At 47.2% G+C, this 17907-nt stretch overlaps 1 protein-coding gene across 3 annotated transcripts in view; it reads right to left on the bottom strand.

The window, feature by feature from the left end:
• The window catches only part of SPRING1 (SREBF pathway regulator in golgi 1), a 56307-nt gene that overhangs the window by 36144 nt on the left and 2256 nt on the right, over positions 1–17907 (bottom strand). The window contains exons 2-6 of one of the 3 annotated variants that reach the window (XR_013335619.1): positions 11587–11743; positions 8047–8198; positions 7305–7418; positions 4808–5197; positions 3362–4578 (exon numbers count right to left, since the gene is read on the bottom strand). Coding sequence is in view for 2 of the 3 variants with exons in the window: in XM_077766035.1 (XP_077622161.1) it covers positions 5114–5197; positions 7305–7418; positions 8047–8198; positions 11587–11743 (507 nt within the window). In the remaining variant the exon portion in view is untranslated. Of the gene's footprint in view, positions 1–3361; positions 4579–4706; positions 5198–7304; positions 7419–8046; positions 8199–11586; positions 11744–17907 lie in introns of those variants that run through there. The other 2 variants (XM_077766035.1, XM_077766036.1) reach the window with 2 other exon arrangements.

The following is a 17907-nucleotide window of genomic DNA, read 5'->3' as shown; positions in this document are numbered from 1 at the left end:
CTTCCCCAACTTGCCCTCTCCCAGAAATAAATATTAAAAAAAAAAAAAAAAGTAAACGAATTAAAGAAGTCCAAAGCCAAAGGAACTATTCATCTTCTCAAAAGCATTTGTTTCTTTATTATAATATTAAAGGCTGGCCTTTCACTTTTAGAAAGTGCGGCAGTTCAGCTCTTTCATCGGACACAGTCAGGTTGATCACACAAAGTAACTGACGAGGTCCCCTGGGACAAGTCCTCAGCGTCCTGCCAGCTGACTCCTCCCGGCGCCTGCTAAAGCCAACTGGTCAAGGAACCTGGCCGAGGCGCGACTGTGCAGCAACGGGGAGACCAGCACCCACACTGCTCGCACGCCCTGACGATAAACTCTGCAAGACAAATCCACACAGAAGGGCCTGGAAGGCCACGCGCCACGTGGTCAGGAAAGCTCTCGTGTAGGAAAGAACTCTCATGATCCCCTGGTTTTCCCTCTTTTCAAAAAAATCATTACTCTCTACTTGTGCAGCACGTTTTAATAGCAGAATGACCACACAGAATGTGTGGCGGCATCTCCGGTCTCGCTCAAACACCCGCCCCATCACTCTCCACAAGGAGCTGAGGTGGGGAGGGGGCAGAGGATAAATCTGCCATGGGGGGCAGGGGCTGTCTGTGAACCTGCAGGTCACTCCACAGCGGAGCGTGTGCTCTGGGGTCACAGTAGTGTGCTGAGGACATCACGGCAGAGTAATAATGCTGCTGGGGAGGCGTGCCAGGCCAGGAGAGGGAAGCAGCAGGTCCCCAGGGACCCAGGGTAATGTAATCAGCAGCACTCAGCTCGGCTGAAAGCAAGGGCAGGGAAATAATAAAGTCGGCTCCCAGCTCCTGGCAGCTTCTCTGTTCAACCTAACGGGGAAACGTGTCCTGAGGGGAGGGCCTCCACCTAGGCCCCCGGCTGACATCTGGAGCCAGGTCACTGTGCCGTGGGGGCCACTCCTGGGCGTGCTAGGATGTTTAGCAGCATCCCTGACCTCTGCCCACTAGATGCACCACCCTCCCCAGTTTTGACAAAAGTCTCCAGACCTTGTCAAAGGTCCCTTTGGGGATAAAAGTGCCCCCCACAACATAGCTGTCCGAGGTCAACTGGAAAAGGTAACCTTCATTTAAAAATGCTAATGAGAGAAAAGTTGGGGCACCTGGGGGGCTCAGTTACATGTCCGACTTCGGCTCAGGTCATGATCACAGAGTTCATGGGTTTGAGTCTCACATCCGGCTCTGTGCTGACAGCTTGGAGCCTGGAGCCTGTTTCTGATTCTGTGTCTCCCTTTCTCTCTGCCCCTCCCCCATTCTCTCTCTCTCTCAAGAATAAATATTAACAATTTTTTTTAAATGCTAAGAAAAAGAGAGAAAAGTTGGCCAACGTCAGGGACAGTTCACCATATTAGAAGAACTAATGGCCAATTAGTACATGGAAGAGTTAATGTCAGTAGCAATTAAATAAATACTAATTAGAGCACAGACATCCATCAGCAGAGCTGAAGGATAACCTGGGGTTCTCAGGGACACAACAAAAAAGATACTCCCGCAATTTTTAGGTGAGAGCAAAAAATGGTGAAAACAGTTATCAGATGAATATACAAATATGCATGTAAAAGCACTATTATCAATGCATTGTTTGTAGCAGCAAAAAAAAGTTAATAAGCTAAGTGTCCTCAGCAGGAGGTTAATAACATTATTGTAATCCATGAAATTGACACCATGTGGTCGTTAAAATTATTATAGGCCTATATGTAATATAGGAAGATGTCTATTACAGGATGGTTTTCAAGAGGAAAACAGGCGCTTGCTTCTGCCTGAAAAGTCATGAGAAAAGAAAAAATACTGGGCTGATCTCTGGGTTGTGGGATTTTAGGTTATTACTATTTAAATCTTTATGTATTCCAGAAGTAGCTGAAATTCTTCATCGTGAGCAAGAGTTCTTTTAAAATTAGTAATAAATATGACACCGAGTATTCTGTAATTGCCACCCGAGGGGAGGCCCACGGACCCCTGCGTTGTGATTCCTGACGGATGATGTTGGACTCTGTGCGGAGCACTGGGCCCCCCTCCTGCTGACACCCCACATGGCTGATTCTACTTTGCGCTGAATGGCCTGGGCCTCGGGGGAGGAGACTGCCCAAAGCCTGCGGTCAGCAAGCAGTCACTAACCCAGTCACTAACCGCGGGACAGAGTTCTCTCCCGCCCGCGAGGGAGCCACCCCCACCACACAAGCAACCTCTCTGCACATTTACAATTTACCTGCAAATCCCAGCCACGGGAAAGGCCTCGCTCAGGGACTGGCAGGTGGCGCCGCCTGTGCCCAGTTCCTTTGAAGCCACACCAACTGAGGCACCTCCCGGGGGCCCGCAGTCTGCCCTGGGGAGCATGCGGACAGCTGGCGTCTCTGCTCTAAAACCCTACCCCCGCTTTCCAAGGGGTGCTGAGCTCACCCTGACACCAGCCCCACTGCTGGATCCAGGGCTGCTGCGAGCGCCAGGCCCAGCGGAGGCGGCCCACCCCTCCTCCGTCCCCGACCGCCTCGGCCCCACTCTGCTGTCTCTCCCTGGTGGGATACGCCTTTGCGCTCCAGCAACAAGCAAGGCAATTAACATTCAGAACCAGGGGAAATGCTTTAAATTGTCCTCTTACCTTTCCCCGCAAGCACTCAGTAGTTAGTAATTTTTTTTTAACTAAAGGTATTTTTGTCTCTTCTTTCACGTTTCCCTAAAATCCCAGCATACATCATGCGCTTTGCTAAACTTCGGGCATGCACAACTAAGGTGAGATCCCTAATTCTAGAAACCCTCAGTCAAGGAAACAAGAAACAAACCACAGAGTGCAGAGTGGGTAGGGGCTCTGGACTGGGAGGCCGGGGAGGCCGATGTTCCAGGTCCTTCAAGGGCTTCATTATGTAGTCTGCAGCGTGGGGAGTTCCCAAACCGTGAACATATGTTAAACAAACAAACAAAAAAACATATTCCAGGGCCAAATGAAAATGACCTTTGAATTACTGACCCAATTTGGCCTCTGAGACCCCCTTTCCTCTCTTTGGGCCTGGACACCTGAAATTTATACACTCTCGGGGCAGGGGGATGATCATGGAGAAGTCGGCAGTGGAGCCGGCGTGAGGTGACAGCTGACCTGAAGCCGGAGACGAAGTTCCCGTTCCGGTTCTGTGGTTAAATCTCAGTGGGGACTTGGGGAAGTCACTTAACCTGTTTCCTTAGCTATGGGATGGGAATGAATACAAGAGAGCCTAACTCTCTCACACAGCTGTAGGTACCGTTGTGAAAACGCAGAACGTGCTTGTCAGTAATTCAAGTACGAAGTAAAGAGGCACAGGCTGGTCTTTGCTACGAGCGGTTTTCACATTAAGTCTACGTTACATTGCTCAGAAGTTCACATAAGCTCCAAGGAGAGACTGATACCAGTGACAACCCACGTGAGACAGACTCCCACACCAGACTGAGGTACCAAAAAGAGTGAGATGCCGAAACATCCCAGACACGCACAGGTCTTTCACAAAGTCTGATTTAGCACCATGAACGCACAAAGAATCCACAAAGTCCAATGCAGATTAAATAGATTTTCTGGTGGAAAAACACATTAAGGAACAATTGCCAGACTGTTCGCCCCTTAGAAAGCTTATTTAGGGGGACAAACCACTTTGGGAAGATAAGTCTAAGAAGTAATGGAAGGAAGTTAAGGGAAACTTTAACTGCTACACACCAGGAACATACTGGAAGGCAAACATGGTCCAGTGAAAAGGCCCTGCTGGAAAAAATATATACATATCGGAAGTGGATTGTAGAACTAGTGCCCTGCTTAAAGGACAACTTGAACAACCAAAAAATGAAGAACACCTTGCCCAAGTGAGTGTCTCCAGGAAAGATCTGTGCATTAACGTCTGCTGAGAGCAAAGAGCTGTACTACTTGAGGGGCAGGATGTCTTTGATCTAAGGTCCAAAGATCACAGACCTCGAGCCTGAGAGGTTCAGTGTCACACTAGAAACCTGGGGCGGTGGGGGGGTTGCCTCGAGCGTGTGGGCTGCAACTGCATATCCAGCGTTCATGGACACGTCCCACTGAGGGGAGGAGTAACTCTCTCACAGAACCTTGATAGAAACCTGGGTTTTCTTCTTCTTTGCAAATCACAAGGAAAGTGAAGGTCCGAATCTGTTCCGTGTTCCGAAGCTGAAAGCAGGAAGGTGACTCTCCCAGCCAGTCTCTCTGCTGGATGTGTCTCCACCTGGGAATCCCTTTAGTACCAGGTCCCCGTGACTGAAGAGGCGCCCACGTACTGTGGCTGAGCGGAGCATGGTCACGTCCACAGTGGCATAGGAAAGGAGAACAGAATCGTCCCGAGCAGCAAGTCAGAACTTCTGGCTGTAACCGTGCTCACGCACAGCTATGCACGCACATTCGAATACCACTACGAAAACACCTGAGGGCACCTGGTGCCCCGGCCGGGAAGACAGTACAGAGAGCTGGAATGGAACAGTACCTTTGAGTTACTGACAGTTTTACATGTCAGGATACAGTGTTCAGAGCCCACTCCGGAAGATTCTGTTAAAAGAAAACCAAAAATAACTACCTTGAGAGAACATGCGTGTTCAGAGAGGCCAACATCTTACCTGGGAGAAGGGATGAGTTAGCTCACAAAACTCAAGAACACAAGAAAACAAGATCAACAATAATTTCCTTGAATATATTCGACTATCAAGGCAAGGCATCCTCTGCTATAAAACAACATCATCTTCCCACCACCCCAAAGAAACGCAATAAATAACTTTACAGTGAAGGGCTCCACAAGGCTACAGCGGTAGAGGTGTCCCCAGGTGCCCACACCGCCACAAGCTGGCCTTTAGTCTGTTCCTGAACATGGCTCACTGGCGTTTCCAAGCTGTTTTACGGAACAGTTTCACGGGGTGAAGCCCAGTGGAGAGTGAGGCCAAAGAGTACAACACAGGAAGTGGTCAAAGCCAAGGTCAAAGCATGAAGACCCTCTTCTTCCAAGCGGACTAGAGAGCACTGGAGCATGGCTTCGGGCCACAGGTTCTTCGGTGGTGCCTGGTCGCCCTTGCGTCGTCTCCCATGGCTGTCACGCAGGGAAGAGCTCAGGAGGGCTCTCTCCGTAGCAATACTTGGCTATGGGGTCCCTATAGGTGTTCTCGTGCTGCACGCTCTGTTGGCAGAAGGGAAGACAAGAGCGCCATGAGAGAGAGCAAAGTCTCACGTTTCTCCCTCACGGAGCAGTGGAGGCCGGAGCGGAACCGTGGGCAGTCACCCCCTGCAGGCGCCTGGAGCAGGTCATCTCCAAATGCCACCAAAAGGCTCCAAGGCACTTGTTTGAAACAAAGGTGGATGCTCAACACAACGCCAACAAAGAGCATGGAAATGGGTAGAACTTCACTATATGACTGTTCCTTTTTGTCAGCAGTGAGGTTTTTTTGCGGTTTCAGGTTTTTTTGTTTTATTTAAAAAAATTTTTTTTAACATTTATTTTTGAGAGACAGAGAGAAACAGATCATGAGCAGGGGAGGGGCAGAGAGAGGGACACACAGAATCAGAAGCAGGCTCCAGGCTCTGAGCTGTCAGCACAGAGCCCAATGTGGGGCTCGAACCCATGAACTGTGAGATCATGACCTGAGCCGAAGTCAGACACTCAACCAACTGAGCCACCTAGGTGCCCCTGTTTTGTTTTGTTTGTTTGTTTGTTTTAAAGCAGCTTAGCTATGACCTGGGCAATTCAAGACAACCATTTTTTGGCAAATGATTTTAAGTTAGAGTAAGATCCAGTGGGTGCTTTGCTCTTGACTTCTGTGCTCCAAAGAAATGCAGGTCCTGGTCCTGGACCCTGCAGAGACGAAGGAGATGCCACCTCACATCGCTTTCATGAAGATTTATGTACCTTGAGGTCTGGCACATGAGGCCAACCCCACAAAAGCCTCATCTGGCTGAGCAAATGGAAAGTGTGACTTAATCCAGCCCATCATCTCTGACGGCTAATTTTGCAGCGATTTGTTCTCATCCAAGCAACTTGAGTTTTTAGCTAGTCTGGAGTTCATTAATTAGCCCGAGGCCAATGCTTAACACCTAAATTATAAGTATTATTCCAATTTATAGACATGCAGCAAATCTCTTTTTCGGGACACTACAATCAACTGGCCACTGGGAACTCTCCCTTTACAATAAAAGACAGAAAGGTTAGCATCTTCCCTTAAGACTGGAAATAGTGTCTGAGTTTTATCAGTTAAGGAAAGAAAATATTCCGCCTTTTCTACCATTTCTCAGAATGAGAGAGAATCTGAATCAAAATGAGTCATGTGTTCAACCTTCCTCCACACTTCCTTTAAAGCCCATTCAAGCAGAAAGCTCTTCCAGCAAAACAAGACCATCAGGAATTTCTTCGTGATTCTAAATGCTCATTATAATCCCTGAAATAGTTACCCCGTGATTGTGAATGCTCTAAGAGCAGAGCTGGACAAAGCAGCATAAAAATCAAAGGCAGTCTACAGGAATCTGCCGAGGGCACAAGAGTCGCAGAGAAGGACAGACAAGTCCGCTGTCTCCGACGAAGCCAGTACAGCCTTGGAGACAGCAGAGAGAAGCCAGGAGAAGCGTGCTTGCACCACTCACACATCTGTGACCTTGCGACCAGAGCCCCAACACCCGCCACGAAAGCTGAGCGCCGAGGCTGTGGCGCGGCGCAAGGGCGAGACGCGCACACACATGCAGCGACGGGTGCAGCACCCAAGGAGCAAAGCGTCTACTGACAGCACGCTGGTGAGTGCTGACAGCTCGACACCCACAGATTTACTCGTGTAGTTTTAAAGGCCCACCTGCCCCACCCCCCTGAATCCTAAAATAAACCACAACACTGTCGCAGAACTACTGCTTGCTCTGAACAAGTGCTTGCTGGAAAGCCTTAGTCACATTTCAAAGGCGCGGGGGCGAGAACTGCTCTCAGGACCCGGGCTGCGAGGGCTCCGCCCACACCCCAACGTAATTTTAAGCTTCCCCTGGAAGTGCAGACATGCCCATCAGATAGGGGAGATGCAAGCCGATTATACCTTGATTTAATATAAATATTTGACTTCCCTAACGTGCACAACCTCATGCCGACTTCCTAAATACCGTCACTCCACCGAACAGAGCTAGACACCGCGTCGCTTAAATCTCTTCTCCACTGCCACTCCACCAAGAGGCCCGAAGCGCATATTTTCGAGTCTTCTTCTAAATCCTGACTCCTGCTCGCCCGTCCCCCAGCTGGAGAGATCACCGCTTCTGACCTGGGACGAGGTTCTGCACTTGGCCAGACACAACTCAAAGTGATCTTCGACGGCCATGAAGAGGTTCTGGAATGCCACGGCTGCCCGGCTGAGGAAGCGCTCCAGGAGAAGTTGCTATGGAAACAAAAGTTAGCACCTGTAATACATTCCGGACTCAGCAGCACAAGGTAACCTTGGCTATTTCTCCTAAACTAAGAGACTGCTGATGGGGGGTGGGGGATAGGGGTGGGGCGCAGAGGGAGAGAGCAAGCTCAAACGAACCAGAAGCCTGCTACCCTATCTGTTAGGTATCTGACGAGCGACCCTGCACAAGTAACAGAACCACCTCCTTGCACCATCACCATTCTTCACAGCAGCAATTTCTGATGTCTACAAAGTTCCCTCCTCAGCTCTTTTTGTTTTTTTAACGTTTATTTGAGTGAGTGAGAGAGTGAGTGAGAGAGAGAGAGAGAGAGAGAGTGAGAACGAGCGCGCTCGAACACGCACCCACGAGGAAGGGGCAGAGAGAGGGAGAGAGAGAATCCCAAGCAGGCTCCGCAACTGTCAGCCCAGAGCCCACTGCGGGGCTCCGTCCCACGATCCGGGAGATCACGACCTGAGCTGAGGTCACGAGTTGGATGCTTCAGCAGCTGGGCCACCCAGGAGCCCCTCCCAGTTCTATCTTTGAAACGATGTCACGTGGAGACTCCCTGGCTCCAGAGGAAGGCACAGAAGGGCGGCGTGGGCCGGAGAGGCCCCATACCTTGCTGGGCTGCAGGCAGCAGGACACGCAGTACTCGTAAGCGCCGCAGCAGCCATTGGGCAGGCAGCCGTCGCAGCGGTACTGCTGCGCGCCGGGGACATGGACGTTACAACAGCCGTTCACCAGCAAGTCCTTCCTTTCACAGATGTATCCTGGAAGTCAGAGACCCACCTGAGCACAAGCCGGCAGTTCTCCCCCCTCCCTAGTGGGGTGAGCACGAAGCGGCAAGAAGCCCGGAGACGGAACGTGTGGGCTCCGGAGCACCCCAAGCGCCAAAGGGCCAGGATGAGACACAAGGGGGTCGGCGTTTTCTACGTGCAGCTGTTTACAGGCAGCACGGGCTCCCGTGTCGGAAGCAGGCTACACGTTCCAACCTTCCTAAAATGACCTTTCCGTCTGCTGCCACGTGCTTGATTTCATCACTGTGTCAAGTCCCACCTAACCAACGTAAGCCACTCTTTCACCTGTGACTGAAGACAAATGGCAAGGTTTTTTGAAAAGAAAGAAAAGAGAAAAAAACGAAGGCATTCATTCCTGAAAGTCAGAGCCGCCTGGATTAAAAAACCAACCAACCCTCCCCCCACCCACTCTTTACAAATATCTTTTAAATGGTTGGCATTTATTTAGTAGTTTGGAAGATTTTTTTTTTTTTAAAGTAGTCCCACTTAATCTTCATAAATTGATTTAGGCCGTTTTTAAGTATCCAGGCCAGGGATTCAACTACCCCTCAGCATTAGGGAAGGCCAATTCTCTACCACCCAAGGGAGAAACATCCTAATTCCCTCCACTCCTCATAAATCCCTTCATCTGTACACACGCCCTCCGACCCAGTCAAATCCACATTCAACTTGAAGGAAAATCTCCCTGAAAAAACTAATTTATTGTTCAGAGCTGCTAAACAGACATGTCCCTACAACGTTCTGGGAGTGGGACAGAAAAATGTAAGAATAAGTACATGAGGGACACCACATGGCCCTTGGGAAACTCCCAGGCATGTGCACCAGCCCCCAGGTGCCCCCAGGTGCGGAGCAGCTGTCGCCAGCATCATTCCATTCCAAATGCCCCAGCTTTTTAATCCTCGGAGAATGAGACTCGGTGCAGTATAAGGTTGTTTTCAGAAACTGCTCTGGATAACAAAGTCTGTGCAGAGGCAGAAGGCACCAGTAAAAGAACAACGGAAGAGACTCGGAGGACCCTCACTTAACACCTAGAAAACCGGAACCTGGAAAGAACCAGACCCCAGTTACCTACGAACTGCGAACCTTTTGTTGTTGTTTTTTGACTATACCATTCTGTCTTCTAAAAATTAAAAGAAACAGACTCGAATGTCATGGTAAATGAGATTCTTAACTATTACTCATTTTCTTCACAGGGATTATAAACAAACAAACAAAAGTCCAAACAGGCCAACACGTTTCACAAAATTCTGCCCCGAATGATAAGCACACTGCAACCTTCTCACCTCTGTGTCAGAAAGACGTAAAACATAATGTAACCTCGCCTCCATTTGTGACAAACACCTTTCTGCCCTTTTCTCTGTCCCGTACTGTAAAGCGTCAGCCCCACAGGGTGCCCTCCGCGCCCAGCGCTAGCCGCAGGTGCTTAGCCTTGAGACCCAGGGCCTCCTGACTTCTGGTGAAATAAAGCTCCTCAAGATTTCTCCCTTTGCATCGTAAATCTATTCATGCAAATGTCACTTCCAACAAGGAGTCCGGTAAGATCACAACCTCAGAATGTATTGCTATTGACTGAGAAATGAACTCCTAACCTTGGAAAAGCTTGCCATTCTAACTGGTTGTCTTATTTAATAACTGTTAACCTGGAAATATTTGCGGTGGCACCTGCCTGCTGAAAGACATAAATTCCTCCAGGCTTTATTTGTAGCTGTTTATTGCTTCTCACAGCTATTGTATCCGACAATACAAACCATGGCTCCTGTTTTTTTATTGATTGATTCTTGGAACTTTTTACTTAAGAATTCTGAGAGTCTTTGTCTCACGTGAATTAATCAGAGGAAAATTATTCGTTTGTTAGCTACAACAAAAATGGCGTCACTCATAACCTGATGTTAACTAGCAGACCCAGGGCGTTAAGACTTCGTGTTTTCGCACTGGGTGTCATACCAACAAAACAGTCTCTAAGAGAAAAGACTGGACTCTGCATTCAGTCCTGCCAGGGTCTCCCGCAGGCTGGCCGTATCAGCCTATGGAAGTAAACTGCCTTGGCCAAACTTTGTTTAAAAAACAAAACACAAAAAGAGGCTATTTGCAGTACTCTCTGCCTTCTCAGTGTGATCGTAAAGGTACTGGCGCTGGCAGCACTGCCGGACTGTCAGTGTGTTTGTGCAGACCTGTCCAGCCCCCCTCCGTAGGTGCCTCGTGTTCCTCTGAGCCCTGCCTTCTATTCCAAATCATCTCATCTGCTCTGATGCCTTGGAGATCTTTTTAGAAAAGTTTTATTTAGTTTTTATTTTGCTGGGAATGCACGGCCGTTGTCACTTGAAAGGCCGCGCGCGTGCATTTTGGTCGGTCAGTGTGCACAGAGGAGCATTCTAATTCAAGGTTGCCCGGTTCAATTTCAGTACTGCCGTAGTCACAACCTACTTGTGCTCAGGTTCTTTGAAACAGAGCAAAACTTACTCTTGCAAACAGACCAACCACATCATCTCCAAACCACCAGCTGGAAAAAAACAAAAACCCTGTGAAACTAGCAGGGAGCTCTGAAAACCTGTCTGTGGATAGTGGACCTGAAGGGAAAGGGTTACTTTTTGGTGTGACAACGGTATCCTGATCACCGTTTGTATGAGAGTCCTTGCCCTTGTGGGCAAGTTCCTTAGCCCCTTGGTGCCTGGGTTGTCATCTATAAAGCGACAAGAGCAATGCCTACACATCCCAGGACTGTTGCAAACATCAGAGGAGATATTCAAGACAGGTTGTAGCCCAGGGCCCAGCTCATCTAACGCAGGCTGTGCATTCATGAGAGGCCCTCAGTGGGAAGGCTGGGCTAGCCTCCGCGTGGGGCGGCCTCGAGCAGCTAAGCCACCCACCTCAATGGCACAGGAATCACCTTCCTTACAGACTACAGGAGGCAAGGAAACTGTGGGAGAAAGCCCCCAGACAGACAGGCTGCCGTTTTCACCATAAGAGTAACACCCGTGGAATATGTTTATAATTCGTGTGACAGCACCCAGCCAGTCAACAAGCACATTTCCTAAGTGCCAGAACCGTGTGGAGTATGCAGATGACCAAGGAGGAGCGCTGGTTACCGGGTTGAGGTCGCCACTTGGGGAGAAGGCTACACTGGCAAGATGCAAATGTCCTGGGGCCAGGACGAGACTGGCAGGAAGCAGCCCAGGGGCCGGTGCTGAAACCCCCAGGCACCAGGAGCTTAGGAGACAGAATTAGCTCCTGACAGTGAGGGGATCGTGAGTGGTGAGCAGGTGCAAGACACAGGGAGGTGAGGAACTCTGGGAAAGAGCAGGAAGGGGCAAGGCTACCCCGGGCCCATCGCTGGCTGCAGAGAGGACAGGGCCAGGCCTACCTAGCTCGTCTGTGATGAGGTGCTTCCCTTGAATGGAGTTCCGGCACTGGCTGCCCGGCCGACTGCTGTTGCCCAGGTGAAACTGCACTTTCCACGGAATGGGCTGGTCGTGGTCTTGAACCTGGAGGAGATTCCGATCCCTCACTGCCCTCTCCTCCTACAGAGACCACAAACAGAAAGGTTCGAGTACCGTTTCTTGCATTCTGCCAATTCTTCCCAGACACTACAGTAACAGGGCAGAAACAATATTAAAAAGCTCACACGACAGGAATCATCACCCCCACCCCCCACACGAGCAAGTCTGAGCCAAAGTCGTAACATACAATGCAAAGTAAACCTGCAGGAAAAGAAATAAGGCTATGCTTCAAAACTGGTATAATTACATTAATGGCCCTTGGATTACATGCACATTGTAAACACGGATGAAAGTGTTAATTCGATGCAAAACTTTGGAGGGAAAAAGTTTTAAATTCATTTTTCCGATGGCAAATCATTTAACGTATCTTTTTATATCAAAACAAACACACAAAATAAAATTTGAACACACTTTCAAAATAGAAGAAGACACGTCACAAAATTCTGCAATGGTCATTTCAGACAATACCTGGGCTCATCTGGAGCACAAGGCCACTTCCATTACGAGTACTTCAGGGGTAAACTCAGGGGACACGGAAGTGGGAGGCTGGTTTTAGGGGCAAGAAGAAGCATGTGACCTTGCGAATTTCTCCCATGAAAAGGCAGAGAGTATGCAACCCTTACAATATACCTTTGTTTACATGAGACACCCCTGCCAGCCAGCCCGGTACCCACCCGTGCACAGGGACATGCCCCTCTAAAGGCGAGCACCCGCACCTTGTCTCCTAGCCTCCAGGCTGCAGCTGAGCTTGCAAGGCCGCTTCTCCTATCCTATGACAGACACTAAGGGGAAGGCGCCTGAGCACCAGAAGATGAGCCAAGCGTGAGACGGCCATCTTCCGAACCCTTTAACCTGCTGCTGGAAAACAAAACAATTAAACAAGACTCCCTCACAAAGGCTCTTTATGTAAACATTCTACCTTTTAAATAGAATTCTGTGGCTTTTACCATTAAGAATGATCTGTCACATGTCACCAGCAAAAGGGACTAACCTTGAAAATTTGATGGCAAAGAATATATACTTTAAACAATGAAGCAGATCATTATAATTACTGAGATTTCTTTAGAAAAGCAATCTGGAAAAAGCTATTAATATTTAAAATATACACACCTACAGGGACACCTGGGTGGCTCAGTCGATTAAGTGTCTAACTTCAGCTCAGATCATGGTCTCACAGCTTGTAAGTTCCAGCCCCACATCGGGCTCTGTGCTGACAGCTCAGAACCTGGAGCCTGCTTCGAAGTCTGTGTGTCCCATTCTCTCTGTCCCTCCCCAACATACGAGCGAGCAAGCGAACGCGCACACATGCTCTCTCTCTCTCAAAAATAAACATTAAAAATTTTTTAAAAATCATACACATCCACATATACTTCTTTGGCACAACAAGCACATTTTTGAGCCTATAGAAAGTACCACTGTGTAAGGATGCCCCAGGATGCTTATGACTACAGCACTGTTTACATGGCAGGAAAAACCTAGAAACCCAACAGTGAAATGACTGAAAAACACTGGTATAGCTATGGCCATTACAAAAAATGCAGATGTGAATATGTATTTATCTAGACTAAGTTCTTAAATCTGAACCTGCACATTAAATTATGCAGGGACCTTAAAACAAATTCTGATTCCTGAGCCCAACTTCAGACTGAGTAAAAATCTCTGTGAATGGGACCTGGGAATCAGTATTGTTCAACCACCCAGCTGTTTTTAATACAGAGAAGCACTGTGTGTACACTGGATACCCACAATATATTAAGTGAAACCAGCAAGTCACAAAAGAATGTGCATATTATCACACACTATAACAATTATAAGAACATACACATAAAAATTTGTAAGAGCTGAGAAAGAAGTATGGAAAGATATGCTACAGACTATGGACAGGGAAGGGAAGGTGACTGTGAACACCTTTTATCATCTTTGGGATATCTTCACTTTAAAATAAAATGAAAGAAGCATAATTATCATTAATAAGAGAAGACACTGAGGGATCTAGATGAACTCTGTATTATCCTTTAATTTTTTTTAAATTTGTCATTGCTCCAAAATAAAAATTGTATTTTAAAAAAGCATGATTACCAACATTAAAGACAAAAATTGCCCACAATCCCATTGGCTAAACAAAGCTATATCAATTTTTATATATTAACTTTTAGCCTCTGACCCTGCTGTTTATACTACAAATGACGGTGCTTTGCATTCAACTCTTCTTGACATTAATTGGATGGTAAGCCATTCACATACCTACGTTATCTTGATAAAAACATTTTCAAGGCTATATAATAATAGATCATGTTGATGGGCCATAATTTAGTAAACACATCTCCTACAGAATAATATTTTTGTTATCAGAGGTAGCACTGCGGTAAAAAGTTATTTATTCTCTTCCATAACTTGCAGTAATAATTATCAAAACCAGTTAATGTATATAGTACCAAATAACTTCCCCGAAGTTATATACACCATTTGTAACATCACGCACATTTATATAACCGTGTTTACAATTTTACCACCACTGCACCAGTGCTGGTTTTGTTCTTTAATTTACTAAGTGTCAAACAGCTACACTTAGTGGCTGATTTCTATTCTGCCTCTCCCTTTTGTTTCATTTACAGGCAAAAATTGGCACCGGCAGAAACAGGATGGGTTATATAAAAACAACATCTGTACTCCTTGGTTGGTGCAGGAAGGGCTAAGTGCAGAAGCCTTGGGAATACAGGACAAATCACTTAGGTGCATACGGCTTAACTACCTCTACATTTATGTTCCTCTGCTCTGCTGGGACCGTATCAGTTAACTACATACTCAAGCTATGTCCAAACGAAACGGAGCTTCAATTGCTGCCCTAGAAAACTTAATAGCCATAAGGACTAGTAAGTGGCTGGTCAAAGTACACTGGATCTCACAACAAGGTTAAAAGTACTCCTTACATTACTCTCAAACTATCCTGTTATTCTTCCGGAAAGAAAACAAGTGTTCACAGCCAAGTGCATCCCAGAAGGACCTCTTCCACATAACTACACTCCTAGTAAACAGGAAGGCAATTCTTCCAGTACTTAAACTTGTTCTCAAACATGAATATTCAAGACCTTACCAAAAGGACCGGGTAAGAGTTGAACACTCAAAAACCAAACCAAAACAAAACCATACAAGAGATAGTTTAAGACACTGCAGCAAATGTAATAAATTAACATTCATCTTTCTGAGGGTCCAGTCTCACCAAGGGGGGGGGGGGTGAAGGGGCACTGAAGGGATTCCTTCCATGGTTTCAACCCCCTACCAAACTGATCTACTCTACTAGGTTGTTTCAATTCTAGGCTTGTATACGTACACATGGGCATGCATCTGTGTGCGTGTATTTCCCCGCAAAGGGAACAAGTCCTTACAATGCACGAAGGATACAGAGACAAAGGCAGTCAGGCTCTCTATTCTCAAGGAGTCCCCAGAGCAGTCAATAAAGAAGTACACACGGAAATCAGTGCAATTAACCACAACAGTCCACCACACTGGGTACGCTAGGGGACAAAGAAAAGAGTGGAAACGAAAAGGAGCAAAACAAAATAACAACTGAACTTTCTTCATAAATGGTAAGAAGTTACTGTGTTTTCATTACTAATATATGTTACTTAGCCTGGTTTAAGGAGTACTTCAAGAACTGTCCTATGTTTCAGAGATTATAATGGTCAAATGAGACAAACGTCCCATGGTCACTGTTCTCCTCCTCTACCCTGCGCAGTACATGACAAACTTTCTGAAAAATATACCTATCTTGGTAATCGGCGACTAACAAAACAAAAACAGGTTAGCAACTTTCTTATGACGCAGGACAGTTCAGAACTATCGAACTCACACTCTTCGTCTACTGCAACTTGCATACTTAATTATTTTAAAGCTAAAGATGTTAATTATTTTCAAAGAGTTATGCACACAGCCCTGAGACTTTCAGGACCAGCTCCACTTGAACATGAGGACATTTATTGACCGGGGCTGACCTCTAAGGACCCCGCAGCTCAAATGCCCCACAGGGTCAGGCCCACCTTGCCGCTCTATCACAACATCTTGTTTTTTTGTTTCCTTCATATCATAAACCTGAAACATTTCTGGTCATTTGCCATTTCTGCTCCCTTATTCCCTGGCAGAACACAGGCCCTCGGAGAAATAAGACCCTGTCTGCTTTGTGCTTCACTCCCCCCCGCCCCCACCTCCATCACCTAGCAGACAGCACCTAGTGCACAGCTGGGGTTCAGTGAACATTTGTTAAATGCACCCAAGTCACTTGGCACCCAATCCTCTCCCCCCATGGCATCCCCACCATTGTCATTAATTTCGCCTGAGCTCCCATCTCTACAATTTAAACTTATCCCCCAAAGCATTAATTAACGTGAAAACCAAAGAAAAGAGGAATTCAAAGCAACAGAGGATAATCGGCTAGTCTCTGGGCAGACAGCAGCTGCACCTGCGCCGGGAGCGCACAGTCTCTGAGGCAGAGCCCGGGACCACACCGAGTCTCACAATTCTTCGTGGCCCCCTCTCAATTCAGTGCCAGCACACGCGCCCGCTGCGGAGATTCAGTATGCCATGCCATGCCCGCCCCACAGGTGAGGACAGGGAGGAACCGGGCACACTGGCCTCAGGTCGCACGGACGGCCAGGGCCGCAGCAGCGAGCAGCGCGGGCGCGGCAAACTCAAGGGCACTTAGGGCGCCATCAGCCGGAACGGGCTCCGAGGCCCCCTTCATATTCTCTATACGGAGAATCTCGATATGGTGGTCTATGAGGATCACGGCTATCGACATTTATCATACTGGAAATTAAAAAATAAGTTCTTAAATTACTTACTTAAATAAATTACCTATTCATTTAAAAATAACAACGAGCCTATTCTACGTCAACAGGTGTTTTTTTTGTTTTGTTTTGTTTTGTTTTGTGTTAGCATTTATTCAGTTTTGAGAGACAGAGAATGAGCGGGGAAGGGGCAGAGAGAGAGGGAGACAGAATCCGAAACAGACTCTGGGCCATCAGCACAGAGCCCGATGTGGGGCTTGAACCAACAAACCATGAGATCATGGCCTGAGCCGAAGTCGGACGCCCAACCAACTGAGCCACCCGGGCGACTCCGTCAACAGGTGTTTTTGTTTGTTTGTTTTTGAAAAAAACGCTCTTCCAAACAAAAAAGAAATTTGATAAGAAAATGCTTTTACATTTCTGCAAGTCCTCTTAACGTCTGGCTGAACGGACGACGCCTGGGTTGCCATCGCACCCCCTGCAGTCAATCTGTTGCAATGTGTTGTCTGGTTTGGAGCAGATGAAGAGAATCTACCTCACGCAGATGTGTGGCTGGACACGGGCAGGGTATTTTATTGGCAGTTTCAAATAATCACAGATAATCTTCTTTGGTACTACATCAAAACTCGACAAGTGGAGTTTCTTAAAAGGACATTGCACGTGATGCAGCCACTTTGGGAAACAGTTCGCAGCTCCTCAAGAAGGGAAACATGGAGTTACTGTGTGGCCCGTCAAGCCCACTCCTAGAAACGCACCTAAGAAAACCGAGAACGTATTTCCAAACAAGACGGGTATCTAAACTATGAATAACATTTCCTTTGTATTCGGAACGGAACATTATTCACATATGAAAATGTAGCACCTAATGGATGCTACAACATAGATAAACCTTGAAAACGCTGGCTTCGAACTGAAAGAAGCCAGACACAGAAAAATACATGTTGTACAATCCCATTTACATGAAACGTCCAGAAGAGCAGATCCACAGATGTAGAAAGTTGACTAGTGTTTGCCAGGGGCTGATGGGCAGGGATAGAGAAAGGTGACCGCTGAAGTGTTCTTAGGCTGGGGTGGGGTGGTGGGGGGGGAAGAGCGAGGATCAGACCCTCAGAAATTTGCGAACAGTTTTAGGAGAATCACAATCATCCCCTTCCCAATCAATCATCGTCACAGATCACAGTTTTTTTTTTTTTTTTAAAAGACGCACTCTAATTTTAAAATAAAATATGGGGTGCCCTGGAGGACCCAAAGGATGATTGTAGGGAAGGTCACAGAGAGCATCTGGGTCAAGAAATGAAAAATTAGCTGCAGAAGGGAGGGAAAGACATCCAAATTAAAAAGACGCACAACTCACTCATTTGTTCAACCCATATCTGAGTGCTCATTAAGTGCCTGGCAATA

This window comes from Crocuta crocuta, unplaced genomic scaffold, assembly GCF_008692635.1.
Source record: "Crocuta crocuta isolate KB4526 unplaced genomic scaffold, BGI_CrCroc_1.0 scaffold339, whole genome shotgun sequence".
Lineage (NCBI taxonomy): Eukaryota > Metazoa > Chordata > Mammalia > Carnivora > Hyaenidae > Crocuta > Crocuta crocuta.
This window is presented reverse-complemented; position numbering and strand designations above follow the sequence as displayed.